A 22,350-nucleotide genomic window follows, 5' to 3' on the forward strand; every position below is an offset into this window, starting at 1 on the left:
CGAAGCAGTAGATAAACTCTCCTTGTGATGGATTTTCTTCATTAGCCGGGCGAACGCCTAAGGTACAGCTTTTGACATTGTTTCTTCCATGTGGTTAGACAAACAGTTTATCAAAAGAGTATAAAATTGTCAGGAAAAGGAGCAGATTAATGGGCAGTAAAGTGAAGATCATTGAATTTATGATATAAGTAGCAGCATCACTGGAGCTTAAGAAATGGCTTATTAGATAACCGACATGTATCCGCACACAGAAGCGCTGAGCCCCCTGGATCTGCCGCGCTGTCAGTGGCTGCTTCCCAAATCCCAGTGCGGGAGTCCCCACACTGAAGCTTCACCTCCCTCCTCCCTCCCTTTCCTTAGGTCTGGGTTTGTGCTGTAACTCTCTAATTGGAGCTTGTGAACATACAATTTCCTCCCAATTAAAAACTCCTAAGACTTTTAATGGCTTCAGGGATTACAACCTTGTCTTCATGTCTGAGCTGCTGTAACTGTTTCCACAACATATTTTGTCAATTTTGGCTGCTTTTACAGCAGTGATAATCATACCTATCTCAACAACAATAATGTATAGGTCTTAAGATTCTTTGCAAAAAAACCCCTTCACATTAGCAGCTTATGGATCCCATATGGCTCCTGCAGCAATTACCTTTGGAATGATAATTAGCTGTCAGATAAGGCAAATGGGAAAAAGGATACGGGGAACCTGGGAGAAAGAAATGTTTCGGGAGATGGTAGAGGGGCTGTGCTTGTGGGTGCCTGACATCTCTGCCCTGCCAGGCATGAGCTCAGGTTTTCAAGCTTCAGAAGAGGGATTTTGGGTGCAAGGACGACCAAGAAACACGAGTTTAGCCGGTGCCATGAATCTCGGTCTCCAAGAGCTGTCTCCAGCAGGTGGCATTGTCTCGACAGGCTGTCTTTTCCCCATGCTTGCCAAGGGCGTCTTAAAAGTTTCATCTCCGGACCAGCAGATTTCAAGCTGCTAAAGCATCATTAATTCCCTAATTCCCTTGCAGCCTAATCCGCCCAGCTGTACTTTATATCCCTCCAGCAGCACTACCTTTTCCCCTCTGTTATTCCTTTCCCAATGAAAATCTAGATTTACAGAAGCAGAGCATTGCTCCGAGCTGGGAGCAAGGAAGAGAGGGATGAACGGTGGCTGCTTGGAGAATGAAATGCCACAGCACCCAGGAATCTGCCCACCCAAGTGTGGACCCCTGTGCACAGCACCCACAGGATTTCTGGATTGAAGACCTCAAATGGTGATCATGTTTCCAAGAACCTGGCCTCTAGAGATATTTTGGATACCTGCTGTTTTGGTAGGATTGTCTCTGTTCAGAAAAACTCATAAACTTCAGGATTTTTGAATAGACCCTGCAGTTGTCCCTGGGATGGATTTTAACATGATACATCTCTCAGAGCTGTGTGCTGCCAACCAGCAGACAACACAAATCCAACCATGCTTTGGGGCTTTGAAATCCTCTGGTTTTTAAGCAAGGCAAACCAAAGACAGGAACAGCCTCTCCCAAACAGGAGGAATTTTCCATCCAAAACTATCACCATGTGGTCCTTGGGGATTTCCCTGGGTTTTACTGTTTCACTCCTGACTGAAGGATCAGCCTCATTTTTTCTCCTTTTCTGAGTTGAGCCAGGTTTTATTCCCCTCAGTCATCATCTAATCCAAGGGATGATGCAGGTGCAAAGGAGTTTCTTGCATCTGGCACCCTGTGCTCGTGCCGCATGCACGGGGTGGTGAGGTGATGCATGTCCCTCCAACTTCTGAATGAAGCTTGGGTTTGGATGCCACGTGAGGTTTTTTCCCCTTCTCAGTTCCTGTCCAAGTTCCACGTTAAGCAATCAGACTTACCATTTTACTTCCTTTTGGGATGGGAGGCTGTAATTTGTGACACCTGTGCATCATCAGGCAGAAGAGGGGCTCGTGCAGCAGGAGAGACAAGGAGGAGGAAGGACTGAGACTTTCCTTTAAATCCATGACTTTTCTTGACCAATACCAGGAACTAATATTTCAGTCCACAGGGGTATTAACTCAGCTTATAGGTTGCCTGGCCTTTCCCTGGCTGTCTGGAGGAGGCAGCATGTGGTGATACCTTCAGAAAGTACTTGAAAGGGATGGATGAGGATTTTTCCCACTGGTTGCTTAGCCTTGGGAAAGCAAAGAGAAACTCTCCAAGCATGGCAGTTCAGTCCTGTCCCCACCCAGTCCAGCCAGATGAATACAGGTGGGTTTCAAACCAGGTATAGGGAATAGCCCAAGGAAAACCTGAGTCCTCACTCTGCATGGAAATGGAACATTTCAATGGATGTGCCCATGCGGGGGTATTTCCCCATTGAGAGGTGAGCACAGCTCCACTGTGCTGCTGGCCAGGCTTTCTGCTCAAGCAGGTATGGGACCACCTCTTCCAGGCCTGCTTCTCAAGTGAGTTTTGCTCCACTGGATTTAATTTTTGGCCACATCCAAGCAAGGATGGAGTTTTTATTAAGGATGAGGCAAGTAGATATAGTGGCACAGCCTACACTGCAGATGTTGCTGTATTTTTGCATGTTTTTGATTTTAATTGCCCATTCTGGCAGCATCAGGGAAGGCTTGGAGTAAGAAAAGCATCTCCCAGGGCTCTTTATGTACATAAACAGTTGGAGGTTTACTGCCTTGACCTTCCCTGAAACAAGTTCTTGGCTCCTCTGAGTTAAATCATGGGGAAAAAAACCCAGATCCATTAAGCTGAGCTGCAGATTTGGGCTTCTAGGCAGCGCATCTAGGTGCCAACAAGATACCAGGAGGCTGAGATTTGCCACAATTGGGACAAATCTTTTTTAATGGTTTTTGTTCATTTCACTAGGGTCTGCCAGCTCTGTTCCTTGCCTACAGTAAATATTCTGGGAGCAGGGAAATGGTGATAATATTCAATTTAAGGCACTTCAGCACGGTTTCCTTGATTTGGAGTGAGGGGGAGAGGTGGGGCAAAACATGTGCACAGAATGGACTGTTTAGGTCAGACACTTCCTGCTTTATTTTCTGAGCGAGAAACCTGGCATCACATGCAAAGACCCATAATCAGGTGTTCAGGAAGAGTTTATCCTGCCCACTTGAGTTGAAGTTGTATGCTCAGGATGCAGAGATCAAAGGTTTCTTTTGCTGCACTGATGGCCAGAGCAATTTGCTGAGGAGGAGGGATAAGATGGCGTAGCTTTTGCACTGCTTCTTCCTTACCTCAGATAAAAGAGATGAAGGTCTCCAGGACCTTAAGCAACACTAACTGATCTCAGAAAATTTAAATGTGCAGACACATGCCTGTAGCACATGGAGACAGGAGACCCAGAAGCCTGCTTTCCTCCACTGGCAAAGCCAGGGGTGTTGGCACAGGTAAGCTGTGCACTGCCACAGACAGCTGGAAGCCTCTGCAGGGTGCTGCAGCTGGTGCACAGGCTGAGCAGCCCTCTTCGTCTCAACCCCACCATGGAGGCCTGAGAAAGGACCTTCTCTGCAAACATAAATTTGTAGACTCCTTTTTTCCCCCTACATGTAGGAACTATATGGAGGGTCACCCTAAGTTGGAGACTCCTGGTGTGCCTTCAGCCCATCCTAACTAGTCCCAGCACCAAGAAAAGTGATTTCTGTGGTGGGGTTGAACTAAAGCACACACATCAAATGGGATGACATCACAGAATGGATTGTGCTGGAAGGGACATTAAAGGGACATTCCAAACCCCCTGCCATGGGCATGGACACCTTCCACTAGACCAGGTTGCTCTGAGCCCCATCCAGCCTGTTGCTGAACACTTCCAGGGATGGGGCACCCACGACTTCTCTGGGTAACCTGTTCCAGTGCCTCATTACCCTCACAGTAAAGAATTTCTTCCTGATATCTAATCTAAACTTGCCCTGTGTCAGTTTGAAGCCATTCCCCCTCGTCCTATCACTACATGTCCTTGTAAGAAGTCCCTCTCCAATCTTCTTCCAGCTGGTTCCTTACTGGCAAAGCAAACAGCAGAAGGGGAGCCATTGCTTACTGTCCCTGTCCACTTGCCAGGGACTTCAAGCCTTGGGCTGGAGAGCATTCAGGACTGATTTCAACCCAGCCTCCTGCCTATGCTTCTTGCTGAATGGCTGGTTTCAGAGCAGAGTTGGTGGCTGAAGTGAGGATGAAGTGGAAGGGCTGATGCCAGTCAACTAGGGAGGCTTTGCTGACAGAAAAGTGCTGGCAAGGGGGCTCGGTGCTCCTGACTTAGGGAGGAGGCTGGGGGAGCTGGCCAGGCATAGGCATTTCACCTCTTCCATGCCAGAAACAGCCAGAAAGCCATTGCTCATCCAGCACGACTGACCTCCAGCGCTGAGCCGAGAAGGCACTGCAGGGCAGGTTGGGGCAGGATGCCTTGGCGGAACAAGACCAGCTGACCTGCCCAGACACTTTGCTGTGGTCCCAAGGCTTAGGAAGTAGCTTTAGGAAACCTTTTGACTGCCATTCCACAGCTGTTGTTATTCATGGTCGAATCTAATGAAACATGGGTGTTCCTGAACAAACTGCATTTAACACTGAAAAGACATGGGTTCAGGACAGCTTGGAGAGACTGCTGGGCAAGAAATGCAGCCTCCCTCATCAGCTTTGACTAAGCCAGAGGCAAACAACAACCATGGAGGGGTGAAGTCAGCCACCATGGTCATGTCCAGGGTTTTACAAGGAGAGCACACAACTCCTGGGGGAGATGAGGTCTGCTGAGCTACCTCCCAGGCAATGCTGGGGCCAGCCCTGTTTCACAGCAACGTTTTGGGGCACATGGTGCCACCAGTTCCCATGTCACCAAAGTTCCCCATAGGCTCTGTGGAGATGCTGGCACCATATGGGAGTCCTGTACTTCAACTATGCTCAAATAAGCTTTTGGTATCAGCAATGAGGTGATATATTTCCTGCTTTCTTCCTCCATGAAGGTGAGATTAGGACATCGGAAAGTCCTGCTACTTAATCTTCCTTTTTAAGGGACTTGGAGAAAGAAAGGTATGAAAGAAGAGGGAAGAACAGAGCACTGAGAGTGGGAAGCCTGTGTGAGCAGACATGCAAGAAGAAAGCATCAAAAAAACATGTCTCAGCTTATCATTTGTGGTCTCAAGGTATCCTCAGAGATCCAACTTTCCCTAGGAAAAGCTGGTATTTTTAGCACAAGATAAAGGCCCTGAGTTAAAGGCCTCTGCTCTGGTCTCTGCAGTGATGAGAATCCCCTCCACTGCCAGGCAAAACCCTGCCCCCTGCCCTGCCTGCAGCCAAAATCACATTGCCCTGATCACAGGCTGTGACACCCTCACCTCAGCAGGACCAGGAGGTGCAGCACCCACCTCCCTCACTGCCAAGGTGTCAGACACCAGCCTCCCCAGCACCTCACCACGCTGATGTACCCAACCCCAACCCCAACCCCAATCCAGGCAGTCCTGGCTCTGAAGGGGAGTCCGACCGTCAGCCTTGCATAGGGACTTTGCTGCAGCCCTGTGCTCTGGGTCATCTCCAGTTCCCATCTCAGGTGCTGGCCTGTCCATCTGTGAGGCTCTTTTTTTCACACCACACCCTGTGGTGCACTGCAAGCATTTTGCACGTGCCAAGGATGTTCAGAGGTAGCTGGGAAGAGCTGGCTGATATCTGGGGAGTGCTGTGACGGTGGAAGATGTCATCACTTGTTGTCCATGCAGGGGCACCATATCAGCTGCAGACTCTTCCCTGCCTTTATTTTCCCTCCCTTTCCAGAAATGGGAAACAAGCAACATGTGTGGGAGACATCTCTACTTCAGCTGGGCATGGCCTTTTCAAGCTGATTACTGTTCAAGAGGTGGGAAGAAAACTCCAAAACCACGTGGGTGTGCTCCTGTGGCAGCAGAACCCAGATAGGTAACGTGACTTCACCCCCCAGGGCTCTGCTCCAGCCTGACCTCAGGCTGTGCAGAGAAAAATGCTGCTCAGTCCTTCCCTGCCTCTCCCACCTGGTGATGCTTTTGCACATACCCTTCTAAAAGATTTCATCTTCCTGAGGCATTTTGATTGCTCTTGGTAGAGACTGCCTTTTTTATGCCTGCAGTGTTATCCCTTCCCTGCCCCTGCCTGCTCGAGCTGCCTCTTGCACGCTCCACAAAGCATCCAGGCAGTCTTCTGTTTTAATTGCCTTTGCCCACCTCCTGGCCTGCCCTCACATTAGCTTTAGGGGGTGTAGGGCAGTGGAAGGGCTGGGAAATGGGGAACATTTGAGCGCTAAGAGGCAGAAGAAGGGAGGTAAGCAAGTACCTGCTGGGCTGGTGGATTTGAGCCCTGGCATGGTGGGAGCAGATGTGTCAATGCAGGCACCTGCATGGATATGGGCAATAATTTCTCTGTCTTCGCAGAGCTACAGCCTTGAATTTTGCCTCTTTTATTCTGCAGGGACCACTGACTGCAAAAAACAGATGCCATCTGTCCACCATGCCTTGTAAATCAGATTTCAGTCATCTCTGGGAGAGGGCTGTCTCCTGCTGAGTGCTGCAAACCAGGTCTGCAGGAGTTACTCTGCAAAATTTACATTTCTGAGATAGATTAGTGTTTAGGGCTCCAGCTTCATACTGAGGAGGCTGAAATTCAATTTCTCCCCCTTTCACAGATTTCCTGGCTGATGGTGGAAAGTGGCTTAGGCCGTGTCTGTGTTGATCAGATAAGTGCAGATCTGGTTTCACCTCTGGGATGATCTCCCTCCCCAACACACACCGCAGCCTATCTGCATACAGTGTGAGCTGGGGAGCTCCCATGGCCAAGGACACCATCAACCTGGGACAAACAGAGGCACCTCCAAGATCCAGTCTTGCTCCATGAAAACCAAAACCACAGGTAGCAGAGACACTGGTGTTGGAGTTGCCGTCTCCTCTGGCGCTGCCAGTGGCTGATTCACACCAGCCATGGGCTTGCTTGGTGGATAATGCCCTTGTTCCAAGGGCTGGTGGGTGCTGCAGTAGCTTACAGTGGGCAGTGAAGGAGAGAGAGCCAGGGAGGAAAATGGCACAAGGTGTGACTTTGTCTGATCTCGTACAGCCCTTATACAATTCTATAAGGCAAACAGTGTCTTCCCACAATAATAAAATGGGCTGCCGAGGACGCTCACAAGTACAGGTGAACTGTCCTACTGTCCTTGTCCCCTTTTTTTCAAATCATTATATATAGCAAAATCATTGCTGGTATTACAAGGAAGCTGCAAAGCTACCTCTTTGTGAGTAAGGAATCAATAACTTGTTTTCTTCTTTCCTCTATGAAAACAATACCATTAAATCATGTTGGTTTATTAAAAAGGCAATACCCCCCAAGCACAAATGGCAAGGCTGATCATAGTCTGCCTGTGTGGAGATACAGCTCTTTTATCCACAGTCTCTGTAGACTTACTTTTCAAAAAAGAGCTTAGGAAAGCCTCTACAGACATGGTTATTTATTAGTTGGCATTGCCAAGTTTTGATCCCCCCAGAGGTACCCGCAGAGGCAGAGCAGACAGAGCCCAACATCACCAGCTGGAAGCTTTGAGATGAACCTCTGCCCCTTCTCCTCCATCCCAACCAGCCCGTAGCTCACTCACCTCTGCTGTTTCACACAAAAGAAGTGCACCCTTCCAGAGCATGGATGGAAGAAGGTTTGGGCAGGGTTCACGAGGCTGGTATGAGGTGTCTGATGAGCAACTTCTGGAATTAAGGACATAAAAGCTAGTTTGTAAAAATGGGCTAATGAGAGGTAGCGTGGTACCTGGCTAATGGGGAAAGCCCATCCTCGACTGCACAAGCCCCCTGCAGTGCTGGGATGCATTCTAACCAGCACTCAGATATCAGACAGGAAAAGAAAATATTTTCCATCTTTTTTCATAAAGATTCAATTCTTCATTCCATCAACACCCTGATGAGGCACCTTTACAAATAGACATGTCATGAGCAAATATTTTCAAAGTAATTAACTTAAGTGTTAAAAAAAACCCCCAACATCTCTGTTCTACAGCTAGTAGTTGTGGAGCTGGGGTGGGGAGAAGGCGGAACACCCTCCTTCCAGAGGACCAAAGGAGACCATGGATTAAACCAACTATTGAGCTGGTTTCTAATGAGCCTGCTGCAGCTTTGCCAGCTGGATTAAAGAAATTAAAATCCTTGGGCAAAACAAATATTTCCATTCAAGTCCTATTAGTCTTCCCAGTCTTCCCCAGTCTTCCCCCCAGATCTTTATTCCTAACCCAGATGCTCAGCCCAGTCTCATTTATGATGATGCCTGGACTGATGTGTCACATCTATTTCCAGGTGAGACTGTGATGTCTGGAGGATGTTGGGACCATCACCTTACTGGAGCCCAGAGAGCTCTCACTGAGTCTGGCTTTGTCCTACACCCCTCCGTGAGATCCTTCACTTGTGGCCCTTCTCACAAGCAGCATCATTTCTCCCTTCTTTTTCCCTCTGCAAAGGAAGATAATATAAAGACTAACCCCTGCTGAGAAATTAAAAATTCATAAGTCCCTTGAGACACAAGGTACAGCTACACAACCAACTGCACGAGCAGGGAAAGAGATTTTCTACGTGTTGGGGGAGGTTTGGCAGGTATGAAAATATTTCTCAGCTGAAGACTCTCCCTCTGGTTTGGATTAATAGCTTGGGTCCAGCTTCACTCCTCCCATAACAAATAAATTTTAAAACATAACTAGGCCAAGAGAAGAAGTATCTGCTGGATGTCTTCTTAATGCCATAATTTTTTCCTCTGTAAAGCATTCCTCTTTTAAAAGCTCTCTGGCTCTTCACAACTCATTTTTCTTGGATTTTTATGAAGATGTCTGTACTGAGCACATGCAGACAGACAACCAAGTTCTCATGTGGTGACATACACGATACACGTGGCAAAAAGAACAAGGCGAGCTGTTCCCAGCAAACAATTTATTTCTACTTCTGAATTCTCAATGAGGAGACACAGACAGGGTTTTTTTAAAATAGTCAGCTATTAGTCAAAATTATTTGACACTCCACATGGCTGTATTTGGCCCTGTTGCAGCTCACCCTGCAAGGCAAGCTCCCATCACCAGTGTCCACAGCCCATTTGCCACCATCCTGTCACAGGCTTCTCCTGCCCAGAGGGATAGAGGTTTGCACATTTTTTCCCATGGTTTTGGGATCTTCTCCTGCTCCAGAGAGGACCCTGAGCTGTGATTAAGCTGTCACTGGGATAAAGCACTGTGGGAAGTTATTAAACAAGAACTCAATACAATCCTTTGTACTTTTCTTAAACAAATAAATGATAGATGTTCCCTTCAAAGTTAAAAAAACACTCACAAGCTCTGCCTTTCAACCCCATTAATATCCCAGCAAGATGCTGCCAAAGAGATCCTTAAACCCAAGCATTGAACTTGATGTCGAAACATTAGCCCCAAACACAAGAGAAATATGTCCATTTCCTCAGTGTGTCTGGGAAGAGCCGGACTTTGGAGGGCTTTCACTTTTGCTGTCAGGTGGAACAAGATGTTTCACCTAAAACGTGGTAGTTATAAATCAGGACTTAGAACTCCTGCATAAAAGTCATCGAGCAGTTCTCAGCTCCAGGTGTGGCATGGCTTTGGACAAACCTTTATCTCCGTTTTAGCAAAATGGAGCAAAACACAGTCTGCTACACAATTTTTTTAGTCTCTCCAAATGAAACCCTTCATCGAGTGTCCTTCACTATTCGTCATGTTGTCTCTAAAGGTGGGAGGAAAGCAAGTAAATATGGAGAATAAAGGGGGACACAAGTGGCTCCCACTGAAATAATCCTCTTGCATGGCAGAGGTCCTCTCTCTGGGGGGAGAGCTTGAAACTCACACCTCAAGGAGGAAACAATTCTGATAAATGATGGGGAGCAAGGCCAGCACATCCACAGGTGCTCCACAGTCCTTCAACTTGGCCAGAAAACAGTGACAGAGAACAAGGAAGCTGCCACCAAATGCAGAGAGGCTTTAATCCCGCTTTTGCAGAGTGCAAGAGAAAACTTTTGAAGTGGGAGGTGATGCACCAGTCTCGTCCAGGCCTGGAAAAGGCTGGCCTTACTCCATTGATGCAAGCCCACTTGGTCCTTTCCCCTGCTTGCTGCTACTCTGCTGGCACCAGGGGGGCGACTGATGAGAGCTGGCAGGAGCCTGGGCACGTGTCTGAAAGCCAGAGAGAAATGGGAAAGACGTGGCGTTAATTATGATGGCTTGGGACCAGCTGGAACTGTCACGCCGAGTTAACTGAGGAGAAAACAGCTCACGGCTCGGGGATGACGCGACTCGGGGTCTTGGCAGGGGACACCAGATGAAAACCACCACCATGTGCCAGTCCCCTGCCCTTTCCCAGCCTCCGCCCTGTAGCATCACCCTGGTGTCACCAGGGATGCAGCTTGGATAATGGGAAAATAGAGCGAGCCCACTGGCAGCAGCATTTGCCTTTGAAGCCCTGCCATAACATGTGGGCTCCCAGACTGGCAGGGGTTGAGCTGCCTTCTTAGCTAAATTGGGAAATTAATTACCCTGAGCCATAGCCCCCAGTGAACAATGAGCAGGTCAGTCTCAGAGATGCCTGGTTTCAACTGACTAAATCAAGCTCAGGAAAGTAGTCCGGAGCCTCCTCGCTTGGTGTGCTGCAGGACTGTAGCTTTCAGCAGAGAGGATGTTAAGGGAAACACCATACATTGAGGTCTGAAATAGCTGGAGCCCTTGGTAGCTAGAGAGCTGAACTGGAGCAGCAGCAGACACACATCAGGTGGTTATTTGAACGCTTTGAATGGAAACGGACAAAACCTCCTAAAATAAATGGCACTGGGTTTATGTTTCTTTTTGCCTCTGTTTCAAGTAGATTTACAATTACCTTGCATTTATGGGTAGTTTACATTTTTTAAGCATTTCAAAACAGTTTAGCCTAAAAACACGCGTTTCAAGTCTGTTTTAATCTTGTGGTGAGGAACAGATTCCCCTGTGAGTCAGGGAGCGTCCGAGTTAAGCAATAAACAGGTCCCTTTTATAGCCATCTTCAGATTTGCCTTTGTACTATAAACCTGTGCAAAGGTAAGTAGGCTCCCAGGGTAGCCGAGGTGGCAGGAGCCCCCAGTTTCACAGCCCCAGCAAACTTGGCTGGGCCTGCAGCACTGCACACATATTTCATGGATCTCTGCTTTGGTCTTTTTCCCCGGTAAGTAATTGTGTCCAAGGGCCTGATTTTTGTTTATTCCTCTGCAACCCCCGTGGTTGTTTACATGAAGGCAAAGGGTATGAAAAAAGCTATCAAACCAGAACCGGGATAAAAAGGGAAAGGCTCCATGGAGCTGCAGTTGGATGCACTGACTGCTCCAGTCTGGGTTCAGGCATGTTTGCTTGCTCCTGAAGCTGCTGATCATCGGATGCTGGTAATATTTTCCTACAGATTATAGGGGATTGGTTGCAAGGGGTTCTTTTTACTTCCACCATGCAGACAGATTTCCAGGTAAGCGGCTTATGTAGCCTGGAGCAGCACAAACCGAGGGGCATTTCTGCTCTGTGTGGGTCATTTCATGGGGCTTTTTTTCCCTGAAATGTTACTGCTTTGAAAGAGAGCTGAGAAAGCAGAGCCAAAATCCTGGCCTAGAATTGAGTGGGTTGTTTATGTGTGGTGCTTACCCGTGGGGCCCTCACCTGAGCTACTGATGAGGATGCATCAAACTGGCCACTAATATCCTCTTGCTTTTTATGGGATAAGGATCAACTCAGTAGGAGCGGGCTAAGACCAGTGGTGCTTGCCTTGGGAAAAACCATATAGGCAGCTGTGTCCATCACAGCCTGGTGTTACATACCTGCCAACCTCACCTACACCACTGCTCTACTAAGTGTAGTCTGCTGGTCAGAGATTTCCCAAACCTGGGCTGTAAAAAATGCACTTTTTTCTGAGGAGAAGGCACTTAAATTAGGTCCTTTCTCAGAAAGGTAATGGCACGTAAAAGGGGAACACGCAATATGGACAATGAAGCCAACTGCTCTTTTAAAGTTTTCTTTCTGCCTACAAGCTTTGCAGAACAATTTTTGGGGGAAAAGGCTGAGATTTTCACCAAAAGTTCTGCACTGCAGACAGGGACTCTCAGGTCAGCCCCACTGATTTCCCAGCCCCTCCTAGTCTCCCTAATAGAGCTTTTCGTTTGTTTTTTTTAATGCAGAGGAAGGAAAAGTTGTCAGAGAAACAAAATGTTTTTCATAGAAGTGGTTGGGATGTGCAACCAATGGTGTTTGGCCCCTTGGAGCTGCAGCAGAGATGTCTCTTTGTCCACCTTCTCCAAGGACACAGCATCTTCCAGTCATCAGCATCAACCATATGTCCTGCATTCACCTTCTGGCCAAAACGAAGCAAGTGGGAGGTAGGAAAAGAACAAGAACCTGAAACCCTCACTCCCAGACAACTAAATCCCATTCTTCCCCTCAAGCAAAATGCATTTCAAATTGCTCCTCTGAAGCACCATCATAATCCTGAGGAAGGAATTTGGAGGAAGAAGGAAGGAAAGAGATTTTTCACAGCTGTTTGGCTCTGAAACTGAAAAGTATTCATGCATGGAGGAAAGCACCTTTCTCTGTCAGAATGAAATGCATGAAAAAAAATGTTTAAGAAATATGGTAGGAGCACTCATCTTCCATTGTGCTGCACAAGTGATGCTGTCAGGGGGTTCCTGGCCATGGTTGGACATACGCTGGTGTTTTCCCATTGAGCTCTCACCCCTGCTCCTCTCTGCCTAAAGTCCAGCTCAAATTTGTAATCTTCTAATGGCAAAACAGAAGATGGAATCTAGAGAAGACTGAATAAATAGAACAAAGTAATGGAGAATTGTATAAATTCTTGAAACAGAGGAGCAGGATTGCGAAAAGAGCTTGTACGAACAACAAATTTCCCTAGCTAAAACTGATGGCTTGGACCTACAGTCCTCCACTGATCTCTAACCTAAAAAATAGCAGACTCTTCAGTAATTCACCCCAGATGGCAGTGCCCCGCATGCCACCTCCCTCTCCTCCATGCTTCTTGCAGTGAGAATCCTGCAAAAAAACAGAGACATTTCATGAAAACTTTATCTGGATGGCCACTAGTGTCCCTACCCTGCTAGTCAGCTTGAGCAGCAGCCTGAGCCTCTGCTTCCTAACCTAGGTCTGTCACACCTTGCCACCAAGCAGCCATGATCCCTGAATACAAGCAGACCTGGTCCCTGGGGCTGAAGGGTAGGGAAAGGCCAGTGTTCAGCTCTGTTTATTTCAGCGCTGATAAAATCACCCCAGCACAAGGGATCCATTGGAGTCCACACAGCAGCTGCTGTCTCAGCACCCATTCCTGGATGGCAACAAGGACCTGGCAGGTTTTTGCCAGGCAGATTGAAGAAGCAGGAGGAATTGACTCATCATGGAAATGTCGCACCGCTAGAAACGTCCACAGGATAACACCGTCGGAAATCCACAGACACTGGGAAAACAACATTGCTGCTGGCGACGGAATGCCTGCAGGATGTCCCTCCTCCATTCACCTTGCCACATGCTGCCCAAGCTGGAGGAGGCAACTACTATTCCTAGGGGCCAGAAGAACATTAAAGTAAGGAAGGACAAAAGAACAGGGAGCCTCTAGGACAGAGAAGAGAGATGTTAAACTGAGTGAGAGTGTCTGTGGATGCTACATTATGCATACAGGGACACAGCGAACCCAGAAGGTAAATCAGGCAATTGGAGCGAGCTGTTTGAATACACACCAAACAAAGGGAAACTCAATTAAATTTTAAAGGCAACACATTTGAAAACGGTAGGACTAAGCGACATTTAAAGGTGATGATCATTGCCAAGTTATTTCGAGCAAACAGGAGGCTATTCTGTGTATCTGTTTGAACATGCCAGCAATTAATTTGGTAATCGGCATGTCCTGAAGGGACGATTTGAGAGGGTGACAAGGAGGGCCAGGCCCTCAATCAGTGTAAATTCACGCTGGCTTGCTGCGTGGCAGCCAGCCCCACACTAGCAGAGGGTTTGGCTCAAGCCCCCTTAGGGGGGATGTGCTGGGGGAGGTGACTTCTCTTACATAAGGACGGTGATATGCCTCACACATGTGCAGATGGTGATGCTTCTCTTACCACCCACAGCACAGATGGACTGTCAGTCATCACACTGAAAGCCATTCCAAGAGTGTGCCTACCCCAAGTCCAGCAGGGAAAATTAAGTGCTCTTTTATCCACTAAACCTACCCTGCCTTACACAACACAGACACCAAAAGCAAAAATATTGTAGAAACATGTCTACTATTTATAAAGCTCAGTAGATGAGACAGAGCAAGAAAGATGCTGAAGTCACCCTTTTGTTCAATATAAATAAAATTATGGTGTACTTAAGAGTCCCTTTCACCCATGGATCTCAGAGAGCAACAAAGGCTTGGGTCAGAGCCCTTGCCAGTCCACCTGCAGTAAGTGTGGCTCTGCCTCGGAGCCATCTATGCCAACAGCCTAGGGGTCTTAAAATTATTTATTTCCTAAGTGTCTTAATTTGGGTCCTGTGAGGTGCTGATGTCTCAGGACAAGACATTCACAGATCCCAGAGCGGTGGGTACGCAAAGCCTTAAGAGATGGGGGCAAAAAGGTGGCCTGAAATGAAAGAATAAGATTTTAAAAAAAAATGATTAAACAGCTCTAAAGAATATTACTGTCATAAATTTACCTTGAGTAATGTATTTAGTTGTGAAAGACTGAGATGATGAAGCTAAAAAAGGCACTTTGAATCATTTCTTACCAAAATCTTCTAAGACATGGTCTGGTTTCATCTGCAAACATATTTCCTAAACTGTCTCTCAAAGGATTTGGTTTTGCTTCATATTTTCCACCCTTTCACAGTAGTTCTTAAAAGTTCCAGGTTATTGCTCTCCAGAATTATTATTTCCTTAAGAAAAGGATCTGTCCAAAAGAATCAGGGAAGGGGAACAGAAGAGGACAGAAAAATCTCAAACTGAACTCTGTAAAACCAAATATTTTTATTATCTCCAGTCACTTTCTGGAGGTGTAAAACCCATATTGGGTGACCAATCTGGAATGCAATTAGCCCATCACTGCCAGCCCCCACCACCCACGAGCAATGGGTGACAAGAAAGAAGCCAAAAGCTTAAGAAATCCATACGGCCAGTAAAACAAAAGTGCGATAATTTTGCCATGTGAAAGATAGCCAGTAATAATTTATAGCAGCCATTGGATGACATTTAGGATTCTGGATGCTTGACAAGGGCTAAGTGCACTGCATAAGCACCAGAGCATCTCACCTCTGGCTGGTGAGATGATGATCAGCTGGTGGCCATCAAGGTGCCCCAGCTGTCTGCAGAGGGAGATAAGGAGGAACTGCTCTCGGGGAACCAGCATCCTCACTGTTTCTCCCCTAGCCAAAAGCTTAGTGATGTTGTCATGCTGCACTCAGCCATGGGACCGAGCTCGGGACACCGACCTCTAAGCCACACTCTATCACACGGAGGAAAATTCCTGCCTGGAATAAGGGTTTAAAATCCACACAGAAGATGTCGATAGTAGCTTGGCAGAACACAGGCTATCTTCAATCAACTATTAAAACAAGATTTCATCATTATTTCCCTGTGTGTTAGGTTCCTGGGAAGCTGGCAAACAAGTGCCATAGAAATTTTCTGAGGTGAGCTCCCCAGGTCATCATGCCAAATGCCACCTGCCAGGCTGCATGGAACAACTCGACAGTCCTACAGACAGTATGACTTGGTGGCTTTTCAGCCTTATTTGTGCTACTTTATCCTGCTCCCCGCTCTTCCAGGCTACCCCTCCAGAGCAACTGGCCTTCTGCTGCGTGGAGCAAGGGCTGGGCTGTTTAGGACGACAAGCCACATCCGTTAAGTCTCACCTTTCCACAGCCCTGGTGGCAGCACGTCCTCGAGAAACACACCTGAGCCAAACTAGAGTTGAGCCTCTTCAGAAATGTTTCTATTCTTGGATATGGTCTTTGAGGGTGAGTATGGGCCATAAGCAGTGGAAGGTAACAGTAACATGAATTGCTCTGGCTCTACTGAAGTCACACTTGAAAGGCCCTGTCCCATAGGGAACTGTATTACCATTAACCTGCAGCTCCTGCTCCAACACTTCACAGGTCCGAGCTGGTAAGTGCTCCATTTGGTCCTTCTTTGTCCTTGTATGTCAGTAAGAGCCCTCCCACCACAGCCACAGGCTGCTCCTTGCACTTGGGCTAATTAAAAGCAGACATGAAACTGCAGCCAGAGGAAATCCTTCTCAGTGATCCATTCCTGTAAGCATGGACAAGCCCAAGAACAGCGAGTTCAAGACCAGCATCGTGCACTACCCCCAGAGTTCTGGAAATAATCTCAGCTATTTCTCTTCTTCCAGGACAGTGGGGGCAAAGAGCACCACAGAACATAATGTATTTGCTTTGGGAGCAGAAACAAGCTGATAGAGTGGTGGAAGTTTCAAGCTGCTTCCACAACACAACTCATTAAAAGGAGCCCCACGAACCCACCAGGGGAAGTAACTCTGCTCCAGCCCTGCCTTCCTATGCATGTTAGAGATGCAGCCTCAACTCCTGTGCACAGAGAGTCCATGTTCATTACAGGGCAAAACTTTAAGTGATACCAGGCAAACATTCCTTCTGACTCACTAAGTGGCACTGACAGTGAAAATACCAGCAGGTTTTCTTGAAATGCGAAGGTTAGAGACTGTGAGAGGATATTCATGTGAAGGAAGAGAAACAAGCAGCCCATGGGACAGGGGAGGACAGGGGTGAAAAATGGAACAGGCCTGCAGAGCACCAATGGCAAAGCTATTAAAAGGAAAGAAAATTCATTATGGAAAGAAGCCAGCACTCCAGAGCAGTTCTTGAGGTAGTATAAATCAGCATTACACTACTGTGCCCAATTTATGAAACTACAGGCTGGACCACAGGCTCTCAGTGCTGTGTGCTCTGGCAGAGGAGGAATTCAGGTACAGCAGTAAGGCACCAGCACAGACATTCTTACATTGGGCAGGTGTTGGAAGAAAACAGCAACATCACTGTCACAACTTCAGTGTTCATCTATTTCAGAATTTGTAAAGGAAAAATACTTTCATTTTCCTTCCACCCCATAAAGCACTCATAGCACTGATGAGGAAGACAGAACCTGAATGCACATTTTTGAAAAGCACATTTGATTATCCTGGAAAAAGCGAGTCTCTCTCTGAACACAAGAGACCGTTTCATGCCAGAGTTAAGAGCATGGAAACCCACATATATGATACTTCATAGCTCCATAGCCAGTTCTGTTGATTAGAGTCATTAGAATATGAGAAGAAAATAGTTAATGTGCTGTAACCAATCTGCAAATATTAGAAAATCCGCAATCATATGGAACTAATTTTAAGTGAAATGGGATGGTCTACAAATTACAGGCAAAGGATTACCACAAAAGACATGGAGAAAAGCAGGCAGGAAGGTACAATGAGACTGATATCCTGTCCAGGATGAACACTGGTTAGGAGAACACAGGCAGTCACACACCCATAGAAAATTACTTCTGAGAAATGATGTAAACCAAATGCTGACTAAATTCCAGCTGTCTGAAGACTCACTCAATACTGACTTCACAGGGTGCCAACATTACCACCCTGGCAACAGCCAGCAGGACGGCCACTGGCCACAGGGCTACCTTTAGCTTGGATGGATGTGGGGATGCAAGACTGCTGCAAAACGCTTCCGTGAGAGGGAGCTCATCAGCCAGCAAGGTCCTGGGGAGCCACAGGTCCCAGAGGCTTCCCTGAACAGCTTGCTATCACTGTCATCTGTTGTGGAGTTTTTCTCACCTCAGCTCTGACGTACTAGCATGGAATATGCAGCCACATGGAGACTTTGAGGCACAGCTTGGATACTTACTTCAGCAAGAAGCCCATTTTGTCCTAAGAAAACAGCAGGAGGAATATTCATGTGCCCCTTTAAAATATCAAGGCAAAAACTACTAGTTGGCAAGGTTACAATGGCAAAGCAAACACAGACTTTGGGACTGATATTCTGATTCTTCCCCTTCTTTAAATCATAAACATATTTGAAAACAAAGCAAGACATAATGAAAATGAATATACAGAAGTAGCACTTGCCTGAAGGTCAAGTGTTGTACTGTGGTGTTCTGCTCATTTTTCAACCCTCCTGTTTCTTGTCTGATTTGTACAGCAATGTTTTTCTCCCCCTCCCTCTAGAACCCATATTTATAATCCTGCCTTGAGATGCTCATCTATCAGCCCACCACTCAGAAAACAAGATATTTATCCTACTGTTCAAATGTCCATCCAGACCTTGGGAGGAAGGTGTGAAAGGAGGGAGAGAAGAAGAAAGCACTTTTCCTGTTGCTTCAACGCTGGTGATGAACGATGGAGGATGCTAACATCTATCAGGGGAACATCTCACACTCCTGACTCTTTTCTCTCTCCCTCCCCAAGACCTGTACTGGCAACTAGGAGCTGTCCAGGATCAGGCCCAAAACAGTCAGTGTGCTACCCCAGCAATGAAGCCGGATTCTGATCTCAGGGAAAATGTGTTTAAGTCTAGAATAAACTACTCTCCTCACTGGAGCAAGAGAGACGAGAATGTCATCAGCCCAATCCCTGCCACGTGCTCTGTCCAGCCCAATGCCATGGCATTCACCTACCTGTTTCCTGCCTGACTCTGCTTCTTCCCACCAACATCCAGGAACAGCTGTGCCCAGAAAGCTTTGCCTTGCCATCATCTGCCTATTCCTTAGCAAAGCATGTACCTGTTGGTAGCTATTATCAACAGATTTTTCTAATCAAATAGGAAAAAAATGATTTTCTTGAGTGGATTTCTGTAAGTGCAATCGCTCCCACCATCATCTCTTCCAAACCATCCCTTTCCTTTCTCACACACATGTACACAGCTCACAAAATGAGTTACAACTTAAAACACATCAACACAGAAAGAAAACATCTTAAAACACAGCAGATTATTTTATCTAGGCCACCCCTTCTACTTCTATCTCCTACTCCAGCCTTTTGCAATAGGAGTGCAGTAAAATCTGATTTTAAACATGAAGTTGACACTGTAGTCTCATTCTCTTTAACCAGGATATGGAAAATAAAAAGCTACACATATACACATTTTACCACAACAACAGATAAATCTATCACAGTAACACTTTGACAAATAATAAAATGCAAATAAAACATCGAGGAGGTTTACAGCAGTTTAATGAAGGCTCCAGTACCAAATCTTGAACTCAAAGTTACAGTCAGAGTTCTTGAAAAAAATAACTTACAACGAAAAAGCTGATGAGAATTGCCCACTTAGCCATGGAATTAACTGCAGTTCAATGCTGCGCTTAAATAGTCACCACACAATAGGAACAAATTTAAATCACGACCAAGGTACACACAATTCACTTCCATTCTGTTTTCAATTACACGTATTCAGCATGTAATTTAACCTCTGGAAGTTACTCTGAAGAACACAGAGGTTTCTCTTTTTTTTTTTTTAAACACTTACTGGAAATAAATACCATCTAAAGAATACACATGGAGTGCAATAAAATAGACACTTAGGCACTGGTACAGTCTAGTCCTCTTCAGCCCTCTACAAACTACAAGACGAGAAGTTTTAAACCACAGATGGAGTGCAGAGCAGGTTAGAGCTGTACAGGTAGTGCAGCAGGTTATGTACTACACAAGAGCACATTTGCAAAAGGTCCCAGGAGATTTTTGTTGAAGATGCAGCGTATCCACACCAGGTATATCGTGAAGGGCTTAATGTTTTCTGAGAAGGTGTGATTCTGATGGGACAATATATAAGGCATGTAAGTGTTCTCCCCTTGCTCTTGTATCCACACTTCGTATTTCACTTCTCTGACCTTGAGATACCTCAGATTCCAGGGGATCTGCCAGGACACAGCAAGTTTAGCTTCACTTGTGCCCTGGACAGAGGCCTGACACTTGGCATCCCTCACTTTGCCAGGGTAGAGGCTACCAGACCATTTCTGCTTCTTGGGTCCAGGCTTAGACTTCACAGTCTGCCTAATTGTGTGGATTAGAGATGGGATGTTCACCTTTGTGTCCTGGTAGGCACGGAACAGCCACTCGGGGTTGCGGCAGCAGAGGTGCCGTGGCACCTCTGTGCTCTTAATGATGCGCTCTTGCTCAGCCTTGTCCAGATGAGCAATGCCACCCTGATCCCAAGGCCTGTCCGGGTAGGTAACTGTGTCTTCCCTGTCAGTGTTCTGCCAGGCAATGTACTGCAGGTCCATGCCAGGAAGGGTTGCCAGGGTTTTGTAAGGGGTATAGTGTTCAGGGTTGATAGCATATGGAAAGAGCTCCACCACTGTGGCACCTCTTGGCAGGAAGAGTGACATGACTAACTGTGCCCCGTGCATGCTGAGCAGCATGGACGCGTTGCTGATCAGCCGGACGATGTCAGAGAACGAATGCTCCTCCAGAGAGACGGAAATGGTTTTCATCTGAAACTCCTGAGCAAGAGCCAGGATTAGTTCTGCCTCATTTAGGATAAGTCTGTTGATTGTTCGACTGAACACCACAATGTACTCCTCACCAGAGCTTTCCTCCAAGCTGATGTTCAGTTTCTGCATCATGAATTTGGTAAACTGCCTGATCTCATTACCAGAAACCAAGATGTTAGCCTTTGGCCCTTGTGGCTGGACAAATCCATACTGGTACCAGGTGGTGATTTTGGACAGTCCCACATACGATTTGGTAAAGCAGAGGAGCCTGCCCAGGGTTTTAAGCTCCTCCCTGAGGAGCGGCTGCTTGTTACTCAGTAACTTGTAGAGGTCAAAGTGAACACCTTCACTCCACCCTTCCATGAAGAAGAGCCGTGCCTCCAGATCTAAATCAGAGAACTGCTGCATGGTGTAATAAATTGGCAGGAGGTCATCATGAAAGACGTGCATCAGGTTGTCTGGGTTGAACCTGTTGGCGATCAGCGCCACATCAGGCACAAAGACTGGCTTTGGCATAAATTTCAGGGCAGCAGCTGGCAGCTCCACAAAGTTGAAGTACTGGGTGTTGTGATCTTCCACAGAGGAGAGGTCGAGCAGAGCTGGCTGGAACCTCCGTGAGCCCAGGTTGGGCAGCATAACCGAGGAGTTGCTGTGAAAGTAGACAAACTCCTCGGCCTCGGTAGAGTAGCAGAGGGACTCAAAGCGGCAGATGCGGTCAGTGTGCATCCTGCCAGTGCACACCATCCTGGTACCGTTCTCCACCAGTGCCTGGAGAGCTGCGTGGTAGTCAATCTGAACCTCAGAAAGTTCCTGAGACTGGCGCGTGAGGACCAACTCCTCTTCCACCATGGAGGCATGCTCGCGCAGTTTGATGTATTTCCACAGCACAGCAGCGAGGACGGACACGAGCAGGGCATTAAACACAGCTGCTATGTTCATTCTGTAGCTAGATCCTAGCAGGATGACAGGTGGGGAAGGCAATGGAGAGGGAACACATCATTAACATTCCTTGACATGGTGAGGGCAAAGACCTGTGGAAAATAAAACAAGAAGGGAACCATTTAAACATCCGATTTACAGCTCCATCATAAATCACATTTTATGGACTATTCAAGAGAGTTTAGGCTTTTTTCAGTAATTTTCCCCTCTACCAGGGAATGAAGGGAAAAAAGGAAAAAGTGCCAAAGCTTAACCCAAAACTGTAAGAAAAAAAAAAAAGCAAATAGAACTGGGAGTTGCTCTACAGGAAGGCTTCCTCTCTTATTTTCATTTCTATGCTTTTGGAAAAGAAAATGTAAAAGAGTTTAGGATGAAAAATCTGTGAAGATCGGTCAGAAAAAACCAGTATGTACTCTGGGACTTGGGCTCAGCTGGTTTTTGCAGACCACTCCCACAGTGAGAGGAAAGAGAGCACTGCAATCACTGGGTCACTCGCAGAGGGGTTGGGAGACCAAGCTCCTCCTCTTGATCTGCCACGGGCTTTTTGTACAGCTGCAAATGCTCAACGGTGCCTCTCACCTTCACTTTGCAGACAATAATAATACAAGGAGTATTGCCAAGTACAGATTTCACAATACTCTAACATGGAACGTGAACCAATGAACATCACATTCAATTTAATTTTACTAGGGGGTTGGGGGAGGACTTGCAGGTCTATGGGCTGCCCTGTGGGAAACTCCCAAGTCATTTGGGCATTTCTTTGGCTGCAATCCAGGATCAAAGGCTAGGAACTGCCATCATCTTCCAAAAGAAATACTGGCATGGGAGAGAGGAGAGCTCTGGTCTTTATGCGAGGAACCGATATGTCATTAAAGTAATCAAACCTTCATTTAGTGAGAGTCTGACCTGCAGCAGCCAACTCTTATACAAATGATAAGCTAATA

General features: G+C 46.7%; 1 protein-coding gene across 7 annotated transcripts in view; it reads right to left on the reverse strand.

Moving 5' to 3' along the window:
- Positions 1-19,190: 19,190 nt before the first annotated feature.
- The window catches only part of POMGNT2 (protein O-linked mannose N-acetylglucosaminyltransferase 2 (beta 1,4-)), a 31,427-nt gene continuing 28,267 nt past the window's right edge, over positions 19,191-22,350 (reverse strand). For all 7 annotated transcript variants that reach the window (XM_018075834.3, XM_018075833.3, XM_018075832.3 and 4 more), the window contains one exon: positions 19,191-21,498. In XM_018075834.3, coding sequence (XP_017931323.1) covers positions 19,670-21,406 — 1,737 coding nt within the window. In that variant the 5' untranslated portion in view covers positions 21,407-21,498 and the 3' untranslated portion in view covers positions 19,191-19,669. The remainder of the gene's footprint in view (positions 21,499-22,350) is intronic.

Source organism: Manacus vitellinus, unplaced genomic scaffold (genome assembly GCF_001715985.3).
Source record: "Manacus vitellinus isolate BGI_N305 unplaced genomic scaffold, ASM171598v3 scaffold_3_pilon, whole genome shotgun sequence".
Taxonomy (NCBI): domain Eukaryota; kingdom Metazoa; phylum Chordata; class Aves; order Passeriformes; family Pipridae; genus Manacus; species Manacus vitellinus.